General features: G+C 35.6%; 1 protein-coding gene across 1 annotated transcript; it reads left to right on the forward strand.

The window, feature by feature from the left end:
- The first annotated feature begins 690 nt into the window (after positions 1-690).
- On the forward strand, positions 691-25200 carry LOC120347919 (uncharacterized). The gene is made up of 13 exons (XM_078118036.1): positions 691-899; positions 1372-1521; positions 2112-2265; positions 2565-2756; positions 3182-3319; positions 3891-4011; positions 19531-19736; positions 21201-21426; positions 21511-21697; positions 22175-22324; positions 24067-24220; positions 24517-24705; positions 25006-25200. The coding sequence occupies exons 1-13, from the start codon at positions 691-693 to the stop codon at positions 25198-25200; spliced, it is 2271 nt and encodes a 756-aa protein (XP_077974162.1).

Consider the following 25200-nt stretch of genomic DNA (forward strand, 5'->3'; position numbering starts at 1 on the left):
AAACTGATTTTTGACTTATACTATATAGATATATAATTGAAAAAATAGCGGGTACAATCAAACGCAAGTTTTAGATTTTTTATAGTTTTTAAATTTCGAATTTCATAGTGAGATATCGAATAGCATAACAGAAATACTGTACTATAAGGCATCTTGGTATAAAACCGTTGACAGAAATTTGTGGGAGCTTCGACTTGAGTTTTGTTATCCTTATTTTTAAAGATCGAACTTATAACAACACTATGCATTTAAAAACGCAACCTAACTTAGAGGAGTTTCTATGTATTCAATATCCAGACAAACGGGTCACATTTCATAGCTGAGTTTGAACTTTTTATCCTTCCCTATATAGGTTTCACAGAAATACGAAGGAGAATATAACATGATTACTGACAAATTTAGATTGGTGGTAAGAAATACAGGACGAGCTCTTGGAACAACTTTGTCGCTATTTACGGGGAAACAGATGATATAAAATACACAAAAAAACAATCATATAATGAATATCTGCAAGATCTAAAAAATGGGACAATTCGGATTATTTTACCTGGATATGAATTCACATTTTTCAGAATTGTCTTTCCTGAAAAAATATCAGCATTCACGCTGAAGTATTCCACGAAGAAAAGTAAGGTCTTTATTCGTTATATTCTTTTTATGCATATCTTCCATAATATCAGTCTGATTATGATGAAATCTAAAATATTTCTAGGCGTTCGATGTAAACGTCTCGATGCTACAGTTGTGGATATTGTGTCATGCACCGATGCAAATAAAATTAACTCCAAATGCAAAGTGAAATGCACTAAAGAATTGGCTCCTTCTCCTTATTTATATCAAAACGATGTAAATCTTCCGAAGTCAGAATCTGTACTCCCTTATATGAGAACAAAATGCAAGTAAGTAATACGTGGTAGCCCGGGTTAGGATTTATGAGTATTTGTGATTAGCGAGTCGATAACGTATCGCCTCGTCAGTGAGTCGTCAAAGTTTTTGTCGAAAACCAGTGATAAACGTCTATCAGTATAAGTTGAAATATTGATCTGATGATATAGCATAGCTAATTTATAGACGTTAACTATAGTGTAAAACTACATGTAGTATTCTCGTTGGTGTCTTCTAGCTAGCCCTATACTCAGAAGGAATGAAAGTATCCATCTTTGGTATGGATGACTCATCGATACGTGCTTAACTCGAACGATAATAAGCAACATATAAATCGATGAGGCCATTTCGAGTTTCAAGATTTGATTTGGATATTTATCACGGCAGGCCACCGGTGTGGTATTGATATTTCACGCATATTCATGTCAATAAAATTACTGAAATGTCAATGTAAAATACTTATTTTCGTTACATATTTTCTTTCAGAGGAAATGGCTTTAATCCTCCATCCTGGGATCCTGATATCACGATTGCTGATTTTAAACCGTTGTTTGATGAGGATATATCTATGACGTTCAGTCTTCCTGACGATTTTTTTTTTCCATCAGACGTAACTGCCAACAACCTCAAGAATAAGTAAACAATTTTTTGTATTAAACTACTTGGCTATCATTATTATGAATACTTTCTAACAAATGGTGACAAAGTTTACTGTAAACAAGCCTTATTAGCCCGCTGTTGCCATCAGGCATTGGAAGCCGTGAAAATTTTTGGCTCCAACTTCGAACTCTGAGAGAATCGAATTTTGGTAAGAAAAACTTTGGTGGTTTCTAATTTATTTATTTATATAAATTAGATCACCGAAAGACCACCGGTGATAAGAAAATGTCATAAAATCGTCTCACTGACCTACATTATAGGTACATTCACACTCACAATCGTAAGAACTTTAGGCACAATATTTAGTAGTTATATATATGGAAAAATGTATTTTTCCAGTTACATGCATGGTACTTGTTACTTCTACAGGCATGATATATTTTAGTGACTGCAAGCTAAATAGACACAACCGGCATAACACGAATGAAAAAAAAAAATGAAGAATATAGTATAGGCTCCCACTCTATCAAGGATAAACAAATCAAGAAAAGCTATGATTCGGGTATTAAAAAGATTTATCATCTTGTCAATATTGTACTAATGGTATCTCTTAAACTTTCCAGTAGGTCCGATATACCCGGGTGGATGGATGTTCTTGAATTCGACACCGAAAACCCAGCGATTCCTGAATTAAATATTCCAGATCCTCATAAATGTGTTGATCTTAAACTTGTTGCAGACATCTGTTTTCATAATGCCGGGATAGTCGATATGTTTCTGGTAAGGAAAAGCAAAATAAAATTTGTTCGATCATTTTGCCAATTACTTTGCACGCGTTTGATTCTCGCAAACTAGACATAATGCACTGACAAAATAAAGCAGTTATTATATATAGTGTCAGAATGAAATTGAATATAAAATTTCTACTGATGCCTTTAGTTGTAGTTTCGGGTGAAGTTTTTGTGTGGACTCACGTAAATAGTCACCTTTTGCTATTGTTGAATAATACATCATTTTGAATACTTTATATAATACCATAAGTAAAAACTACGGACACCGTGTCATTGTTTTCATTTCAGGGACATATTTCCACCTGTAATTATCCTGTCGATTATCTTCTTGAATTGTTTGGAGAAAATCAAGGAGAAGGAATTGATCCAGATACTTTGCCGACTCCAGCTCCAAAAACATTTAACGAAAAACTACAAGAACTTGACCAGAATGAAAAAGCAGCGTTTTTATTCAAACTATCAGAGTTTGATCCAACGTGGGTGAGAAAAATAAATCTGGCACTGAGAATTAATCACGCAATACAGCGAGTTTTCATGCAATATTTTCTTCGAGTACTGACGTCCATAAACCAATATCAGAAAACCAAAAAGTTTGATAAATGATTATTTAAAACTCCTTTAAAAAATTTACAAGCGTCCTATGCGAATATTAAGGTCTATCTACATTACAATAACAGAGTTCCAAATTCATATGAGGATGTAGCAGTGGTGAGTAGTTGGAGTAGCGCACATCGACTGTTAGTTGACTGCTGGTGTAAGTACTAGATATTTCTTTAGTCACTTCAACCCAAGGTTAATAAATAATCCACAATTTAAGACGAATTTCCTGAGCGCCAAGATCAGGATACCATATTTTGAGAAAGTGAGTAACATTAATTAGGTTTTGTCTCTTTCACAATCTTTAGATTGATATAAAATGTTGGAAAAATTTAACGGAAACGTTACTTCAACAACTCAAAAGACAAACAAGAAACGTTAAATCTCGTGAAATAACAAACGCTGTTAATCAGCTTTGGGGAAGCTATTTGCAATACTTGTACGAGGTAAATATAAAAGGAAGTTTCAATAATGTACAAGATCGTATCAATAGAAATACATAATATTTTTATATTGTACTGTAGAATACATGTTCTGAATTAAACAGAATGACATTATTAGACGTTCGAAGTGTAACATTCAAGTATACATTATGCCGTCAAGTGTCAACCAAATTTTTATTTTTTTTCGCGATACTATTAGTCAATTCATATCGTAACCAGATGTTAACATATTTCCCAATCTCCCAAAACGGCAAAATTCGGGATAGATAGAAACTAGTTTTAGAGTTTTAGATCGCCTTTATACAAAAATATTTAAGTTAGCAAATACAAGCGGTTAATTCGTGAATGTTTCAAGATCGCCGATGAGGGATTCCTTATAGCCTTATACAGGAATGGATTGGAGATGGCATTAATTTTTATGAGATGGAATTGGATAGAAAAATGTGTCTCATGGACAAGCTTGATGAGTGGACATGCCAAACTGAAAACATTTTTAATATTTCACATTGTTCAATTTACTACATGGGTGATGGCCACTTTTGGATTCCATGAATATGTAATTCTCTGAATTTAGGAATGTGATTTAGGAGTACTATTGCAAACAGCTGGCAAATCCAATTGCTTGACAGACTCACGCTTATGTGGATGGAGTAAAGCAAAAAATGACTACCTTTACTCGTGTGCTGATTTTTTGAGTATGTTTGTCATTTAATTTTTTTCAATTCATTTTTTGGTGTGAGTGTAACACAAATAATCACTATTTTTCTATTTCTCTTTTAATGCGACAAAGCTGCGAAACGCAAATTTGAATGTTTGGGCTGCAGAAATCCAAAACCGGGAACGTGTACGCGTACGAAGTCATTGTAAACAAACATTACAATACTATGTAAACAAAATGGACGAAGAAAAAGAACCTAATTGCTTACAGAGAGCTGGCATTTTATTTACCACTGGACCTATTTTTTCCATAAATTGACGTTTGTATATAAAAATGATCACTAATAGCCTATAACCCCAAATACAAATTTATGTGTAACCATGGTGTAACAGTATGTAAGATAATGTTTATGACGTCATTATTAATGCTCATTTGTGTTGCTTGATGTCACTGTTGAGCTCCCTCTTTTGCTGTACTGCATGCTGCCTAGTGCTATGAATTATGATGTCAATGTTCTATCTATAATATACTCGAGCATCCCGAACAGTTGTGTGCTTACCCGCAAACAAGCAAGATATTGTCAGGAATCTTTTGCGGCCGGGTAGAGTTGTTCTATCGAGAGAATAGTTTAAACTATATTGCTCACTGTCCAATACATACCATTTGTACGTTCTAATAAGTACCGTCGTTCAATTGCGTGAGAGTAGAGGTCACCATAGGCATACAAAAATATTCCATCTGACCAATATCAACTACTCTTGTGCTCTACATTATCCTTATATATTCGTTAGTTCTTACAACACATTAGTAAAGCTCTTTTTGTTTCGAATGTTCGAGAAAAAAATTATTTTTTGTACTGTTTTGGAAATCTTAAAAAGATTGAGTGTGTTCTATTAACCAGAAGGTAAGTTACTCGCCATCTGTCGAATTATTATCACGGACTGCAGTGATGGCCATTGTTTTCAATTGTAAAAAGAGTGAAACCTAGGATGACAAGAACAAGGCAGTGAAAGACCAACCCTAGGGTCAAACAAAGATTCTAAATTAGGATAAATTTCTCCTAATTTCAAGAACGTCCTCGTTCTAATTTCGGCGCTCCAGAAGTATTTGTACCAATATGGAGGCAACTAATTTTGTTCGCCTATACTTTACATCAAGTTGTATAGAGAGACGGACGCCTATGGGCAGTGATGTGCTGCGAAAATCGTAACAACCGGAACGCTTCTAATTTGTGTATGCAATATATATTTACAACACGACACGGATGCTGTCAGAAATTTTTGTCTGTCCCAAGATAGAGCCAAAGAACTACAATGAAATTTGAATTCATTATCTGAAATATGTCTGTTTAAAATTACAAGAATATTCATACCAATTCAATACAAATGGTATTATTAGAATGTCACAGGATAAATTTTCACGGGGTCGAAGGTCGGCGAACAATCCACTACACGTTACTGCTGTACTATTTGTCTGTCGTAATGTAAAACGAATTATTACGTAACAAAACGTAAGTTAATAACTAATTTTACAAGAGAAACTAGACTTTCTATGACATAATTTTATTTCAACAACAGGAATGCAAATGCAATAAAATGTTCATCACTGGCAGGGGGTATATTCACTTGGCTAACACAAACATTCCTCGAATTCGTAATAGAACGAAAATAAGAAAAATAGGAATAAAATTATGGCCTAACCTGGTACACATACTACGAGAGTACCCTAATAGCTCCGGCCGTCCGGCGAATAAGCATTATCTTATTGCACATGAAGTGGACCTATGGTTCGCTTTGTTATTATGTTGTTGTTGTTGTGGATAGTATTAGACTCGAAGTGGGCCTGTGGATCGTTTTTGTTATTTTTAATCGCTTTTCTTTTTAATTACTGTACCAAATTGCTCTGAAATTTTCAGTGGTTGAAGATTGTATTTTCGATAGAAGGCTATCACTTTTTTTATAATGTCTGTGAGCTCTATAGAATTCGTTTGTCGAATTCAATGACGCCATCAAAATTGTCAACCACGCTTGAAATCTGATTGGGCGGCTGAATAAATTGTAATTGTTACGTCATTGTTAACTTATTGCTGATTTGTAATTGTTACGGAAATAAACAAGGAAATCGATGCGCAGGGAAACTATACATTGCCTTCTAGTTGCTTCTTGGACATTCCGATTAATATCTGTTACCCTCATGGCAGTGATTCTTAAAGTACCAGACATGGGTCGCGAAAGGTATAAAAATGGGTCGCGCCAAGGTCGGAAATCCAATGGCGATCAAGAGATCTAATCTTTCAGTTTTATCTAGTCCAGGGGTCTCAAACTCAATTTACTTGGGGGCCGCTGATGCAGAGTCTTGATGAGTCCGGGCCGCATCAGGTTTTTCACAATAAAGGCTTAGCAACTTGTTTAAATTTTATTCCTTGTGCACTGCAACTTTAACTGTGCAGATAAAACATGTCGGGATGCTCCTATGCTCAAGAAAGAAATGTATTGCGTTTCCCAGTTTTTTGAAATTGTCTGTGCTCATCACCAACCTTTCTGTTTACTGAAACTTCACTTCCAACCACATGTTTAGGAATGTGCGAAATTATAAAATTCCATCTTTTGATAACTGTTGCGCTGATGTTCCAATCAAGCATTTAGCCAATGGACAGTGATGAACGTATCGAGATAAAACTAAGCGTTAGTGATTGTGACGTCAAAAATCATTGAATACTGTTTTAAAATTATTCCAGGCGGTCCCGCGATCGAATATCAGGCCTACAGGTATGGTACTGGTAGGTTACCGCACCGCATATTCATTTCAGGGGATAGATGATAAAATATTTTGTTTTGCCCTACGTGACTATATCTTATATTACAGAGTTTCCTTTTTCGGCCACGGAACACTTTTTATATCACCTCGCGGAACACCAAAAATTAAAGGGTTAAATTGATAAAGAAAAACGATGCAATGTAGGGGTTCCCAATGGTTTCGCCGTGGCGAGTTGAAAATGCGCGACAAACTTCCAGCGTTTCGAAGTAAAACCAGGTAGAGATGGAGGAAGAACGGTTGACCTTTTGCCTTTATTCTTTAGACCAGCGTTTCCCAACCATTTTTGGTCGCGGACTATTTTCTCACCGGTGAAAACCTTTGCGGACTCAAGGTGCGTTTATTACAACCGTAACGAATTTCGAAATCGGAAATTTGCCGCTATTACGCGTTTGTTAAAAGAGCCGAATTTTTTAGTGTATAATGGCCTTTTCTGTCGCACAATATTCAATCCGTGACAATGACGAGAATTTAAAATGACAATGACGAGAATTTAAAGTATCACTTGATTCAGTACTTATAAAAATTATTATTTAAATTCTATTAGTAAATCAAAAATACATAATCATCGCATTGCTTTATTTCTAATTTAATTGGGATCATATTATTCTGCGGTTGTGTTGACGAAATAAAATCAATAATACTCAGAAAATATCATGGCAATCCGTGGACACAAAAATGCGTGGTGAAGTGCCCGATTATATTTTGTTTTGGTTCGTATTTTTGTGAATTCGACAAATCTGATCTGTTCGTACAACGCTTATGAAACTCCAGTACCACTGTACGTACTAATAGGAAGGCAATAAAGCAAAGAAACGTAAGGAAAAATGCTCCTATACTACGTGGCACCAAAAATTTTGCGATTTGCAATGTCTAAAAAAGCGATTTCAATCGGTCGGTTTCATTTTTATTATTGCCGCTTTTTAAATTAGAAAATTTGGGTTGCCACCATTGACACTTCTCAGGAAAAAAAATTATTCCTTGTTGTTCGAACCCGCGAGAAACACCACTAGGTAGAAGCATGTACAGACTCGTGTTTTCGTCGGAAACTTGCCAGTGAGCTGTGAAATCCGATCGTTTGATTAAGCGACGCGCAAGTGACCTGTTTGCGTCACCTGTTACCAAATTTTCGCATAGTTAATTCTTATTCTAATAGTTGAATATTCGAATATATTACCAGCCCCACTCAATAACCAGTAATTATTGATTCGATAATGATATGCGAAATAACTTGCTTTTTATGTTTTCAATCAATTTTATTTTGGTCGCTCTGGTATAAAACAAAACAAACGAACAAACAAAACACAGAGGATCTGAACCTAAAGACAAAGTTGAAAACGTAAAAATACGCGCCCGTCCACCAAACACAGTCAAATAACACAATAAAATAAAAATACGCGATACAGAATCAGGTAATAACTTTAAATAAATCGATTCAATTATGCAAACACTGATCTGAAGACGAACAGGGCAACACTTTATAAGAAATAAAAAATTGATAGTTTTTTTGTTGTCACGGTTGTGACGTTTTATGTAAATTTTAACGTAACTGGTAACTTGGCTGATTGTTCAGTTTCGCAAAAACGTTTGCGGCCCGCAGAATTTCTGGCACGTTGCGGACTCATTCAAACACTCCGCGGACTCATTTGAGACCGCGGACTCGGGTTGGGAAACACTGCTTTAGACTTACTTGTTTGTCTTTAACAAAACCAAAAAAAGTACTGTAAATTTGATAATGAAATTAACAGTCAAAAAGCTAAACCGACGGTTAACGAAAATGCCATTACCCTAACTTAGTTGGACCACTTTAGGCCGAAGTTGACGCGATTTTAAACGGTCAGTTAGGCAACAACTTCATGATTCTCAGATCGCCATGGCGACCAATTTAGATGTCTTTTTGATTCCTTTTCCGAGCAACACTTGGAAGATGCTCGCGGAACATTAGTGTTCAGCGGAACACAGTTTGGGAAGCGCTGTTATATTGAAAGCATAAATCATGCTAAGTAGGTTGACCATACGTCCTCCTTTTGGAGGATTTGTCCTCCTTTTTCGTTAAAAAAATTGTGTCCTCCGAGGACGCTCTTAAATATTTAAAATTCTCCTATATTATCGAAAGTTTTTGATATGTTAAGAAAATTCCAAAGTCAGTGGAGACTTGTAATTATCATTATACACATGACAAGCAATGCATTGCGATGTGATAGCAGAGAATGACTCTGGTGATAGCATGCAGACGGGTTTTCCTTTAATTAAATGTACACTTCTTATGCTTACTCGTTTACTACGTAAAATCGTTTTGTTTCACAATTAGGTTTTACGCCATTTCACCTCGTATATCGCAATTTATGAAAATTTGGATTTAGACAGAAAATTACGCCAATATACCCAGTTTTACGATATTAAAAAAAATAACCCAGCAATGTTGGAGACGATTAAAGGAACTGCCAAATACTCATGGTCTAAGAGAAAATCAATCGATTGTCCTGCGTATTTTTTTAATACAACAAAAATGCGTTATTTCATTGTCGTCATTTCGTCTATTGTCACTTTTATATTTAATTCTAGGGAATTTAGTACATATATTATAATGTATATCTCATACACATATGAAATGCGTTTCTATATTTACGGTTCTACCAAACAATGTGTCCTCTTTTTAGTGTTTGGAAATATGGTCACCCTAATGCTAAGTGACTTGCGGGCCGCACTAACATTAAACTTCAATACCAAGGCGGGGGCCACAAATTATCATCCTGCGGGCCGCGAGTTTGAGACCCCTGATCTAGTCGAATATCTCATTTTACCTTCTTAACTTGGGTATTTAAATACAATGAAATATAATATGCAATTCAAGAGTCCTGCTGCACACTAACACAAATATATTTCTGTAACGTTTCGTCTGACCAAAATCAGGCTTCCTCAGACAAGCAGTTTACAACAATGACAAGAAAAGAGCAATCATGCAGTTTAAATATGGCGATAAATAAATTTTTTGAAATAAGTTGTGAGCAAACAATGAAAAAACAATTATTGATATTCAGAAACAGATTGCGAAATAAAAAATTGCAATCGGTTCTCAGCATGGAATAATTGTTCCGCGGCGTGCTTGATTTCACAAAAAGTTTCACTAGAACATTTATCAATGTGTTCTAGGCTCAGATCTTGATAGCCAGGGTCCTTATAATGTTATTCTTTTAAAGGCGTTGAATTCTTTTTAGTATTGCTTCTAAATTCTTTTCTTGTGGTAGTTGTCGAGTCCGGAGTTTGGCAGGATCCATTCGGATACAGAAGTCACGCGAAAAAGGCTAATATAACGATCAGTAGAGGTTGCGCGAGACTAACTCCCAATCTTTTCTCTATGCCTTTGCGCTAGTGGATCCGTATGCATGTAATGCAAAGATGCTGTAGCAGGAAGAAAATACCATAATATGCAATTCAAGAGCTCTGCTGCACGCTAACACAATTGTATTTCTGTATTTCTGATATTTTTTCGCGTCTTTGACGTGAATCCGAATAGACAAGGCAAAAAAGAAGCTCGCCTGTCAACATTAGCTGATTCAAGACATAGACCCACCGAGGTTTGCTTTCAAACAAGTTTGACGCCCGAACATCAAGTCCATGCTTCCGAAGACAAATAACTGGCTAACTAATCTTTCTAAACTTTCCTCTCCCCCGGGATAAATATGTATATCCTATCCTAACGATACCCTTTCGTGTCTTTGTCTTTTTTTATCTTAAATATATGTTTGTGTGTTGAATGTGAGTGAACTGGCTTCAACCCTTTGGAAAGGTTTTGCCAGTTACCCCGATTTTCCCGCTCTTCCGTGTGTTCATTGTTTGTGTTTTGTGTATGATTTTTTTTTGCGGGAAAATCAAAATATACTTATACTCTTATAGAATGTGGCTTCAGCTCGAGGCCCCAATTACTGCGAAAGAAGCACGGACAACAAAAGTATTGGTTTCTGAAAGCATGAGGGTCTCCAAAAATGGCTTTCTAATTATACCGGTAATGAAATTCATGTTTTGTCGAGAGTTGAGTTTGGGTAGGAAGCAGTTGTTTGAAATTTTTTGACGGTACCGGTAAAGACTGATTCGCTCTGGTCTAACGTGTCCATATATTTGTGCGTAGCTCTCTTGTTTTATGTCTGGTCAAGTTTGTTTTAAAATATCGTTTTGAATCCATCTTCGTACACGTTAACCATGTTAAGGTAGTTAGGAGTTTCGCAACGAATATAAGTAGGACGAGTCGGGCCCGTCTGTGCAGGTCTTTCTCAATTAAAAAAAACATCGGCACGACATTCGTTTCCAAGATAAGGAGTGGATGCTTAAAGTATGTTACTTGAACGACAGCTTTGCCATATTGAACATACTTAACACATCGATGCAAGGCAGAATTCAAAATATCACCACTTTCTCAGGTAAAGTGTCTGCTTTCAAAGAAAAGATGCAACTCTGGGAGAAAAAAATGGAGAGTGGACAAACAGCAGCGCTTCCATCCGTGAACGAGTATCTGGAAGAATGAAATCAGATTGCGATTAGCAGATTTGGTGTCATCAAAACCATTCTAATGTAGCAATTTGAAAACCTTATCACGGCGGAGTTTGGCTGCTTTATTACGGACAGAAATCTGTCATCTCAGTAGTGGGTCAGAAATCTGTTTATGGTAAAGGTTGACTACTTATCAGAGGATGTTGCAGGACTTCAGAAAGAGTTTATCGACCTGCATCACGACGAGTTCCATCGACAGCTTTTGATCATAGCCTTACTTGGAGAGTTATGGAAAAAGGAAAAGTCACTAATTGGAAACTAAGCAATGGCTTTTCTGCTACCATTTGCGACCACGTATCTGTACGAGCACAGATTTTCGGCACTGACGGTTTTAAAATTAAGGCTCGCAATCGCCTCAATCGTGGTGACGACATGCGCATTAAGCTGATTAAAATAGAGCCGTGTATTGTAGATATATTGGCATTCTCATCAATCGCACCGAGTCAATGAACTGTTTCTAATAAATCACTGTCTGCATTTAACTCAAAGAGTACTAACAATAATAATACATTTTCACGTTGCTTGGGATTGGGTCGCGACGCGAGTATACATAAATCTCTAATATGGGTCGCGCTCGAAAAAGTTTAAGAACCAATCAGTGGCGCAATGACGCAATTAAAAATCCCATCCAGCGTCTCATGCAAATATTAAGATTTATTCACAATGACAAAGGTCCAACTTCATAATATGGTGATGTAACAGTAGTGAGCATTTGGAGTTACGCCACACATACTGTTGGTTGGCTTCCGGTGTTAATATTGGATATTTCTTTAGTCACTTCAGCCCAAGGTTAATAGATCATCTTAGGTTTTGTTCCTATGCCATGCAATCCTCAGATTGGAATAAAATGTTTGAAAAAATTGACTGAGAAGTTACTTCAACAACTCAAAAGACAAAAAAGAAATGTCAAATTTAGTAAAATGACAACCGCTGTTAAGCAGCTTTGGGGAAGCTATTTTAAATACTTGAACGAGGTAAATATAACAATTCATCATATCAACGAGTGTAGAAAAAAGGTGACCGAAGTAAACTGAGATGAAACGTATTTCCTTACCCACAACAACGTTAAACCACATAGTGTCTGATGGTGTGTTTTCAAGTAATATCCTTCACGAAATAATATAATTTTAAGCGACATTACAAAACCAAACACGAGAAAAGATACCACGATATTTATCGAGAAGCAATTTCAAAGTAACTAAAGGCTTTGTATAGTTTCCTTGAAAAACTGATTAGAACGATAAACTCTCATTCCTAAATATATTTAAAGTGAGTAAACTCGCGATGTTTTGATCACTTTTGGGTTTTCTCCGACTGCGGCCCGCGAGACCTCCTCAAAAGATTTTGCGGCCTTCCAACCTCATAACCTTGGACCACCCTGATTTACTATATCGAAACGCTTATTCGACTTTTCATACCGCAGAAACTATTCGAAAAAGGTAATTAACGTTTTTTGTGTTCGAGATGTGAAATAATTGTCAATTCTACCACACTTTCGTGAAGTAGTGCAATTTACTAAATTTAATGAAGGTTTCATTAAGTGTCATTGCATAGTGTTTGGTTGGACTATACCATGCATTTCGCCAGATTACTGGCGTGATTACAGGTCGTAATGATGGGCGACATAGAATATTTTATCGAATCGAATAATTCGAATATTTTTAACGAATTGTCGAATATCGGGTAGTATATATATTTTAGTATATATACAACAGTCATCCAGAACGCTAGACATTCTGATGTTGGTGAGGTGTTTTCGTCCGTCCTCATTTTTTACAAGTATATATCAATTCTTACACAACGGCGAACGTCGAAGTTTGGCTTTATATTCCTGCGAGAATTATGCGTTCATTTCGGCGACATATGTTAGCGACAGCTATTAAAGAGTGAATTCAGGATTCTATTCCAATTTTTATCTTTTGCGCCATCTTTGATCTTTCTCCCCACCGTTTGTAAATTAACCGTCCCAATTTTGAGCTTTCAATATTACCATTTCTGATGGCAGAATGCGGATATCTATGAAGACCTTAGTTGACATTCTTATGATTTTACTTCTATTGTGCTTGTTTTATTTTCGTATTTAGCGATGACATCCCGGGCAAAGTTATTGCGTGCATCTTGAATGTTATTTTGAGTTTAAATAATGATTCGATAAAATGGCAATAATGGCAATTCTATTAGTCAAGTAATGTTTCCTTGGTAAAATTTGGGAAAAACTTCGCACAATAATTTGTTACCTTGTTTGACATTTCCAATTTTACGAAACGGTGTTGGTGCGCTTTGTGCAAAACTAAGAATTAAATCAATACCCGAGAGTTCCTAATGCGACTCCTCAAATTGGTCGTTTATGTTTGTTAGCAAGAGCCGTGGGTATATATTCGCGGAATTCAAGGGATCGGTTTAGTGACGCTCGAGTTCCGTGCCCAAGCAAAGCGGCCTATATACTGAATAAATGAGTATTAAATGACATGCTAATACTTAATTAAGAGAATGACATCGAAAGGTTATTTTTGTTACGTAACGATACACAGCGCGGTTTTTTTTGGTGGGCTACCTAAATTCGCCCCCAAAAATATTATGGAAAGTAGTCGCCCCTGCGTTCGGTGTTTATTGTGCTGCGCGCGCACACACACTTAGTTTACTTATTTCTTCTTCTTTCCAAGTTTTAAATTAAAATGCGAGTCTGTAAGTCGTTGGGCTAAGTGTCTATTGGAATCACTTGAAATAAATTCAAAAATGAAATCTCTTCGCGCAACACTAATAATCATTCCTCGGCGCACGTTGGTGGCACGCACCACTGGTCTACCTAAGCGCAACTGGAAAGAGAGGTCTATTTTTGAGTTGACAAATATGCGCACAGTTTACCAATGGGTTACCAAATCAGACCCTACATACCTAAATTCATAGACAGAATGATTTCCGGTACATAAAATTCAGTAAGTATACAAAGTAAAATAAGAGAAGAATATGGGTTTTACCAAGGATTAGTAACCAAAACATACCCTGCCTATATCTAACTTTCACAACCAGAAAAATTTCTGGTATATATTTAGGAAAAGTGATCAAAGAGAAGAACATAGTGGGTCCGACAAGAAAACTCAATTGTTACATTGACGGAGGATAAATTCGACAATCATAACGACCATAAAGGGTAGTTCTGATGTACGAAATAATATCGTATATGGTTCTTAACAGGACGGACATAACTTGAGATGTTTCATTCCAGGCTTTCCAATTTTAATGTTAAATGCCAACACTGTCCTAAACTTTCAACCTTACTTCTCAGCGAGCCGATTTGTGTTATTAAAAAGTAGTATAGAAGATGAATGGGGTGAGTTATGCCAGTAAATTCCCATTTTGAAATACACTCCGTAGAGTAGAGCAACTTAGAACTTACTACCATGAACGATCTTGTCTTAATGGATGTCGTGATAACTCCCGTCGGATTCCAACGCGCTGGTTTAGCCTGATTAAATTGATAGAACCCTTGTTACACGTGGTTGGAGAATGAAGCATGGTCTTACATCCTGTAATTAGTGATCTGTCACTGTTAGAACTACTGATTTCATAATTTTAGCGGTTGAAAATCTGTTATGCCAAAATAAATTTATATATACCAATAGTTAAGTTTAAAAAAAAAAAACTAGGCATTTTGCAGTCCTTGAGCTAGCAGTATAGCTCGAAATATGTCAACTTGCGCTGATTATTTAGTTTCTGCCAGACTAACTACTTATTCTTCTTCTATGCTTTTGTGTCGGTGGATCCGTATGCGTATATTGCAAGGATGCTGAAGCAAGAGTAAAAATGACAATCCTAAGTGATTTAAGAGTCTTGCTGCACACTAACACAAATATATTTCTGTAACGAACATTCTCACGGCAAACCTGAAATCCGAATTATTACACAAAACCCCTTCAAAACCACAGTACTATCACCGCTTTATTGATGATTGTTTTCTTATATGACCACATGGCAAAGAGAAACTATCAGAATTTGTTACCTCAGCAAATTCTTTACATCCAACGATCAAATTTACCTTCGAATGCTCACCAAACTGTATTGCGTTTTGAATGTTAAGGATCATATCATTAACAACAAATTGGAAACGGAAATTTTCAGCAAAGAAACCGACTCGAACCAGTATCCTCCGCCATCATCCTGCCACCCTAAACATGTCACGAAAAATATTCCGAAAAGTCTATTTATCAGAATAAGAAGAGCCTGTTCAACAAATGAGCATTTCGATAAACATGCAAAAGTAATGAAAACATACCTAACGTAGAGAAACTACAAAGAAAATTTAGTTGACGATGCAATACAATCTGCAAAAGAACTTAATAGAAAACTTTTTTTAACCTCAAAAACTGAAACCAAAAAAAAACATTGCTTCCCTTCATCACAAGCTATCATCCGACCTAATCAAATATTCGAAAAATCTTTTCAGATTACCAATACATTTTGGACAACAACGAGAGACTAAAATAAATTTTTCCAAAACCACCAAGATTAGCTAAATGCCCCACGCTAAAAGACAAATTAGTTAGAGCAAAATTGAAACCAGAAACTCCCGTCAAAAAGAATCCACGCTTTTTCAAATGCGGCAGAAAATCATGCAGCCAACATTCCGGGGAAACGAAAAAAAAATGGCAACAAACAAAAATAAGTTTTCGTCAAAAAATTTCATGCAACTCGGAAAATGTAATCTACCTGATAAGCTGCAAAAAGTGTGACATGCAATACATCGGAGAAACGGGAAGACATTTAAAATACCGAATAACTGAACATATTAGAAGTATAAAATCCCAAAACAAAGATCTTGTTGTTGGTGCCCAATTTAGTCAACCGGGACATTCGCTTAGAGATTTTAGTGTCATTGGCATTGAAAAACTATTTTATGACCACATCTATCAAAAAAACGAGAAATCTCATTTCATTCATCTCTTCGGGACATATGAGCCACAAGGGATGAATATTAAGGAAGTTTAGACCAATTACAAATTTTTCATTCATTGTTTTAATTAATCAATTCTTGTACCTAATAACTTTTTTTCTTAAAATTGGATCATGCATGGCCCGACATGCTAATAACAGACAAAATATAATATCACAATATTATATTTGACACAACTTTTCTGGTCTGCTTTATCCAATACTGAGAAACACTAAATACAATTGTTTAATTTGGATTTTAATTGTTAAACATAAAACAAAGGGAGAGATCTCATCAATGAACTTTCATTTCAGTCACCTGCTGTTATTTAATCAAGAATTCGCCGATTTTATTGATTATTTACCATGCATAACTCCCATAATTTTACACTGATTGTTTAAATATGCATGTAACTGCTTTCCTTGTTATAGTTGAACTATGTATGTCTGAAGAAGTCTGACCTTTTTCAGACGAAACGTTACAGAAATATATTTGTGTTAGTGTGCAGCAAGACTCTTGAATAACTTAGACTCATATGTCATATGCATCAATACATGTATAATATTAATATACCTTATCTAAACCCCAATGACATAGGTGCTTTATCAAGGATCTTTGTTGAACTCAGATGAATACAAAATTCTTTGACGTCTATACGTAATTTAATTGCTCTTGGGCAATTCAGCAAGTGTTTTTATTTTTTGCATTGATGATTGTGGCAATGACGTTTCATGGTTCAGACACAACCTCACTATGCGCTGACAAAGTACACTATAGCCCAACGGTGCACAACCTGCGGCCGTCGTGAATAAGTAATGCGGCCGTCCACATACAAAATCTTATAAACGCCGATACCGATCCGATGCCAGCTAAAAACGCCGATACCGATACGCCGATTTTACAAAAAGGCCGATATTCCGATACCGATACCATGTAACTTTTACCTTATTAAAGTGTGCCGTGTAGGGCGGACGGGCTGAAACAATGGTTTTTGAGCGTTATTCATTGTACACATTATTTCAGATCGAAAAGAATATATCACATAGGAAATTGATGTTTGGTATCCAGATGCATTAATTGATTCGGATGTATTGTACACTGACGCTAGTAATCTCGGTGTCTAATTACAAAACTCATATGCCGGGATGTCCAATTCCAATTTAAAAATAATATTGCGACCTTCGAATATCGTTTTTCGTGTTTAAAAAAATATAGAATATATGCAAATATTTTATTTTGTGTTTGATCGTGATCGTCGCGGCAATAAATTACAGCCAAAATGAGAGGATATCAATCAGCGCCGACTAGAAGTCTCTATAATATGTATAATACTAGGCGCCCACATCAATAAATCTGTAAAGAAATTGTGTACTTAAACAAAATTAAAATTAATATAATCACAATATTCAATACCTGTGTTGAGAAAATTGCGTCGGAATTTAGCTTAATGATGTCGATGGACTAAATGACACTCGCGCTTGACGAAAAACCGTCAGAATTTGTAACCGTGCCAAAAAGTGCATGTGCTGTAATAAAAAAATCTCGATTTCACCGATGATTCAAAATTGTGCGTGTAGTTGCTCTCTTTTCTGTGTCGTGTTGATATATTTCTTCATAATTAATATGTAATATGAATTAAAAATGTCAATATAAAAATTTGGCAGCTAAAATAGCCAAATTAGATGAGCTAGTTCTGCTAGTAAATATTTAAAAACAGGTGAATCCTATTCCTGTTGCCACCCGCGGGGGTGGAGACATGCATGGCTCATAGTTCACGATCTCTCAAGACAAAAAATAAATTAAAAAATAATATTTTAACTCATCTTTTGAAACAATCTGGATTATATCAAAAAGGTAAATATATCGGGAAATATCGGTATTAATTCAGCCGATACCGATACCAAAAAAATTGCCGATATTGCCGATACCGAAATTGTAGTAGTTTTATTTTATTCTGACTCTGATTTGTATGACAAGCCTGATAGTGATTAATAAAATATTTGATATTTAATATACTTTTGGGCACAAGAAAATGGGGGCGACCGCCCCTCCCCGACTTTCGATTTTTTTCAAAATTGTGCAACCATTATGCAATATATCTGCTCAAGAATAGGGATACCGAAAAGAAAAAATCGTTTAAAATGCGAATATTATACTTCCAAGTAGTCTTACATACTTTATAGTTGGACAGACTGCACTTTGCATGGATCAAATACGCGGTTATGACGTCATAAAAGCAAAACAATTTGCGCGCCTCCACCGCGCTCATCAACCCCCTGGAGGCCGTATTTAATACAAATAAATGCAATGTGGCCGCCAATAGCAAAAGGATTGTGCACCCGGGCACCCCTGCTATAGCCTTTTTCTTCAGCGCACGTCACATGGTCGTATTTGCGCTGCTTCTGTGACGCTCGAAAATATGTTGAGGTTTCAAATTTGCGCGTTCTATTACAATGTTGACTCAATTATTTATTTATTCAGATACTATCTATGGTCGTCGACATTACCAAAAATCTATTCTACACAAAAACTAGTAATCAAAGTCATCATTTCCGGGTGTTGTAGCCTAATTTCATGAATGTATTTTATTAAGAAGTAAGTGGCACACGTATGACTGCCACGCAAGTATATTAGATAAAAACAGTATTTAACCACACCGCTATCCGCAAGACATGTGGGATTCGAAGAAATCAAGACCTCGGGCCATATTATTATGTTAAAATTTATCACTGCCTATATATATATGCGTATTCTGATGCTGTATTCGATGTTGTTCTTCTGGTTTACATTCATACTGCAATAGCAAATTTATACTGTGAAAAGAATGCACGGAATATATGCATTAGGGATATTGTTTCTCTTGCTAAATACTTCTAATTCTCAGAAAGGTATGTGGCTTATATTTATATATATATATAACAAATGAATTAGTTTTTATTTACATATATATCAAATTGATTGTGGCAGTATGAGGATGAGTTCCCCAATAATATTATTCTTACATGCAGCGTTCAGTTACGTCCATCAATACATTTTTTACATATTACGTACAAAACATATAAACACAAATCTACTCAATTCAAATTCCCTACTGAATGAAATGCATATTGTTGGGAATATCAACTACCATTTTGTTGCAGAATAAAGTTAACTGTATGAATATTTTATTTCACAAAATGTTCGAGTGTTTTATGTGCATCATCTTTCGCATGGGTAGCAAAAATATGCCTAATTGTTATGTAACCACTATACAAATTTTTACAGCACCTGGAAAAATATCGCCATGCTTGCATAATTTGGCCGGTCAAAAAGGAGTTATATCATACCCTGAATTCAAAACAAACGGAAGAAATCTGAAACTCTTTACAGAGAACCGAAACATGAACGGTGCATGTCTTCTCTATGGAAGAATACCCCACGCGAAAGATTTAACGATTGATATAACGCCAAGGCAAAAGAGTTGGATGTCCGTGAGTAAACACAGCATATATATATATATATATAGAATTTTTCATATTGACAGATTAAAACGAGAATATCGGTCGGAGACCGAAGACTTATCGATCTTAGATCGGTAATTAGTTAATAACTCGCTAATTATACGACATAATTAACCCAAAATCTATAGGCTACTGGTCCGAGGTAAGATGCATGCACATGCAAAATTTGGAGCAGATTCAACCACGCGTTCGTGAGATATCGCGTTCATCTAAAAGACACACAGACAGACATACATACAGACAAATACCTATCAATATACTTACCGATCTTAAGATCGATAAGTAATGAAATGTACTAAGATTTTTGGCGGTGAATTTCAGTATCAGAGCATCCGATGTTACCAAAAAAGAAACTGATTGTTCTGTTCTAAAGTAATTCACGAAAATAACTTTGACTTAAAAAACAAAAAATTTAAAAAAGTATATTTTTGCCTCGAAAATCAACTTAATCTTTACCAAAATTTCCAGGCTTGTCCATGGGAAATATTTTTCTGTCCCATTCCCATCCCATATCAATTATGCCTGTTCCATCCCATCCCATGGGATTCCCATTGGAATAAAATTCAATAATAATTGTTAAATTTGGGTTCAGCGACTACTAAATAGGACTACATGTACGAATAGACATGCAAAACAACAAAATTTACGGCCTTGTTAACTTTATGTTCATAACTATTATACATGTGTCCATCAGCCTCTTCACGAAGTATATTTTCAATGCTGAATATATTTTGCTCTTTTTAACTGACGAGAGAGCTATGCTCAAATACATGGACATGAAGTCAATAACGAAATGTTTTACTATAATTTCCCCGGAAATCATATGGTTTTCGTGTCCCACGGGAAATACAAATGTGGGCTGTCCCATCCCATCCCCTGGGACGTTTCCTGTAGGAATCTTATTCCCATGGACAAGCCTGAAAATTTCGTACGGCCACAACTTTTGGCATCGGTCAGCGAGCAATACATTTATATCGCATTCCGAATTTATCGGAATCAAATTTGATTTCTAAACTACTTTAAATTTGAAATAAACTGATTTTTGACTTATACTATATAGGTATATAATTGAAAAAATAGCGGGTACAATCAAACGCAAGTTTTAGATTTTTTATAGTTTTTAAATTTCGAATTTCATAGTGAGATATCGAATAGCATAACAGAAATACTGTACTATAAGGCATCTTGGTATAAAACCGTTGACAGAAATTTGTGGGAGCTTCGACTTGAGTTTTGTTATCCTTATTTTTAAAGATCGAACTTATAACAACACTATGCATTTAAAAACGCAACCTAACTTAGAGGAGTTTCTATGTATTCAATATCCAGACAAACGGGTCACATTTCATAGCTGAGTTTGAACTTTTTATCCTTCCCTATATAGGTTTCACAGAAATACGAAGGAGAATATAACATGATTACTGACAAATTTAGATTGGTGGTAAGAAATACAGGACGAGCTCCTGGAACAACTTTGTCGCTATTTACGGGGAAACAGATGATATAAAATACACAAAAAAACAATCATATAATGAATATCTGCAAGATCTAAAAAATGGGACAATTCGGATTATTTTACCTGGATATGAATTCACATTTTTCAGAATTGTCTTTCCTGAAAAAATATCAGCATTCACGCTGAAGTATTCCACGAAGAAAAGTAAGGTCTTTATTCGTTATATTCTTTTTATGCATATCTTCCATAATATCAGTCTGATTATGATGAAATCTAAAATATTTCTAGGCGTTCGATGTAAACGTCTCGATGCTACAGTTGTGGATATTGTGTCATGCACCGATGCAAATAAAATTAACTCCAAATGCAAAGTGAAATGCACTAAAGAATTGGCTCCTTCTCCTTATTTATATCAAAACGATGTAAATCTTCCGAAGTCAGAATCTGTACTCCCTTATATGAGAACAAAATGCAAGTAAGTAATACGTGGTAGCCCGGGTTAGGATTTATGAGTATTTGTGATTAGCGAGTCGATAACGTATCGCCTTGTCAGTGAGTCGTCAAAGTTTTTGTCGAAAACCAGTGATAAACGTCTATCAGTATAAGTTGAAATATTGATCTGATGATATAGCATAGCTAATTTATAGACGTTAACTATAGTGTAAAACTACATGTAGTATTCTCGTTGGTGTCTTCTAGCTAGCCCTATACTCAGAAGGAATGAAAGTATCCATCTTTGGTATGGATGGTGCCACTCATCGATACGTGCTTAACTCGAACGATAATAAGCAACTTATAAATCGATGAGACCATTTCGAGTTTCAAGATTTGATTTGGATATTTATCACGGCAGGCCACCGGTGTGGTATTGATATTTCACGCATATTCATGTCAATAAAATTACTGTAATGTCAATGTAAAATACTTATTTTCGTTACATATTTTCTTTCAGAGGAAATGGCTTTAATCCTCCATCCTGGGATCCTGATATCACGATTGCTGATTTTAAACCGTTGTTTGATGAGGATATGTCTATGACGTTCAGTCTTCCTGACGATTTTTTTTTTCCATCATACGTAACTGCCAACAACATCAAGAATAAGTAAACAATTTTTTGTATTAAACTACTTGGCTATCATTATTATGAATACTTTCTAACAAATGGTGCCAAAGTTTACTGTAAACAAGCCTTATTAGCCCGCTGTTGCCATCAGGCATTGGAAGCCGTGAAAATTTTTGGCTCCAACTTCGAACTCTGAGAGAATCGAATTTTGGTAAGAAAAACTTTGGTGGTTTCTAATTTATTTATTTATATAAATTAGATCACCGAAAGACCACCGGTGATAAGAAAATGTCATAAAATCGTCTCACTGACCTACATTATAGGTACACTCACACTCACAATCGTAAGAACTTTAGGCACAATATTTAGTAGTTATATATATAGTAGGTCGGGGGAAGTCGGACCCACTAATAAGTTATTTTGAATAACTCTTCAAATAATGTCGCAGCTGCATTCGTTCTACTATTGATTCATGCACCCACCCTCCAGCTATCTTGCCACATTTGCACATTGTTGCCATAGCAACGAATCGAAATTTACGCCCGATTTTCAGCTAAAAAAATATCGGGGTAAGTTAGACACTTTGTGGGAAAGACGGACACACACCAAAATTAACTTGATGGTGTCTAGGATTTCGGTCATAAGATTTTGATCAACGCCTAGATGGCCCAGGATTATGTCTCTTAAATTTTTTTTAAACAGATCACTTTTCTTGCATATCAAAAAGTATGTCCGTCTTACCCCATAAAGGACATAACAGGGCAATTTTCAAAAGAGTTTGAACAGTTTTAGGAAAACTAGAAATTCAAAATTTAGTTTGCGCTTTTTCAACTGCAATTTTTATATCTTCTTTACACGGACTACCTCTAGAAGTATTTATTTTGTATTTTCTTGGCATAAACTTGGGCGTATTTTATACGCATATGGAAAAAATAATTTGACGGGGTAAGATGAAATTTTACGCCGGGCTTAACTTCTAAGAGATCCAATATAAATATGGCGATGAGTGTGCTTTTGATCTTTGTTGTAAAAGGGTACTTAGTACCAAAAAATAATTATTTATAAGTTTCGATGACGACGGCCCATTGACATTCCCAACAGACTATATTGAAAAAAATCCTCCCCCCTCCCCCACTCAAAACCCACCCTACCTCTTAAATGACCCTGCCAACCCAAAAATGAGTACTGGCAGTCTGCTAAAGAATTTATTCGATCTAATGCAACTACTTTCAACAAATAAACAAAATAGAACCGAGTTCGCAGACTTTTCCGGCTAAAATTATTCTTCGCCACCATGGGACTCTATAATTTGACGTTTTTCTGTCCCAACAGAAACACCCCTTCCCCAAAAAGCACCGCCTTGTAAGTTATCGAGCCTGAAATGTAAAATCTTGGTTCTGTCGTTGTTCGCATGATGTCGCTCTTTCACGCGATGCGTTTTGAGCGACAAAAAAGCGCGAGGTGTCGCTAGTAGGAGGATTTTATTTTGACTGACCATCATACCCCGGGTGTCCGAACTACCCCGACCTACTATATGGAAAAATGTATTTTTCCAGTTACATGCATGGTACTTGTTACTTCTACAGGCATGATATATTTTAGTGACTGCAAGCTAAATAGACACAACCGGCATAACACGAATGAAAAAAAAATGAAGAATATAGTATAGGCTCCCACTCTATCAAGGATAAACAAATCAAGAAAAGCTATGATTCGGGTATTAAAAAGATTTATCATCTTGTCAATATTGTACTAATGGTATCTCTTAAACTTTCCAGTAGGTCCGATATACCCGGGTGGATGGATGTTCTTGAATTCGACACCGAAAACCCAGCGATTCCTGAATTAAATATTCCAGATCCTCATAAATGTGTTGATCTTAAACTTGTTGCAGACATCTGTTTTCATAATGCCGGGATAGTCGATATGTTTCTGGTAAGGAAAAGCAAAATAAAATTTGTTCGATCATTTTGCCAATTACTTTGCACGCGTTTGATTCTCGCAAACTAGACATAATGCACTGACAAAATAAAGCAGTTATTATATATAGTGTCAGAATGAAATTGAGTATAAAATTTCTACTGATGCCTTTAGTTGTAGTTTCGGGTAAAGTTTTTGTGTGGACTCACGTAAATCACCTTTTGCTATTGTTGAATAATACATCATTTTGAATACTTTATATAATACCATAAGTAAAAACTACGGACACCGTGTCATTGTTTTCATTTCAGGGACATATTTCCACCTGTAATTATCCTGTCGATTATCTTCTTGAATTGTTTGGAGAAAATCAAGGAGAAGGAATTGATCCAGATACTTTGCCGACTCCAGCTCCAAAAACATTTAACGAAAAACTACAAGAACTTGACCAGAATGAAAAAGCAGCGTTTTTATTCAAACTATCGGAGTTTGATCCAACGGTGATGAGAAAAATAAATCTGGCACTGAGAAATAATCACGCAATACAGCGAGTTTTCATGTAATATTTTCTTCGAGTCTGACGTAAACCAATAACCATAAACCGATATCAGAAAACCAAAAAGTGTGATATATAAATGATTATTTAAAACTTTTTTAAAATTCCCCCAAGCGTCCTATGCAAATATTAATAAATAGTCACCCTTTAAGACGAAAAAATGTATTGAGCGCCAAAATCAGGATACCATATTTTAAGAATATGAGTAACATTAATTAGGTTTTGTCCCTTTCACAATCTTTAGATTGATATAAAATGTTGGAAAAAATTAACGGAAACGTTACTTCAACAACTCAAAAGACAAACAAGAAACGTTAAATCTCGTGAAATAACAATCGCTGTTAATCAGCTTTGGGGAATCTATTTGGAATACGTGTACAAGGTAAATATAAAAGGAAGTTTCAACAATGTACAAAATCGTATCAATCAAAATACATAA

This window comes from Styela clava, chromosome 11 (assembly GCF_964204865.1).
Source record: "Styela clava chromosome 11, kaStyClav1.hap1.2, whole genome shotgun sequence".
Taxonomy (NCBI): Eukaryota; Metazoa; Chordata; class Ascidiacea; order Stolidobranchia; family Styelidae; genus Styela; species Styela clava.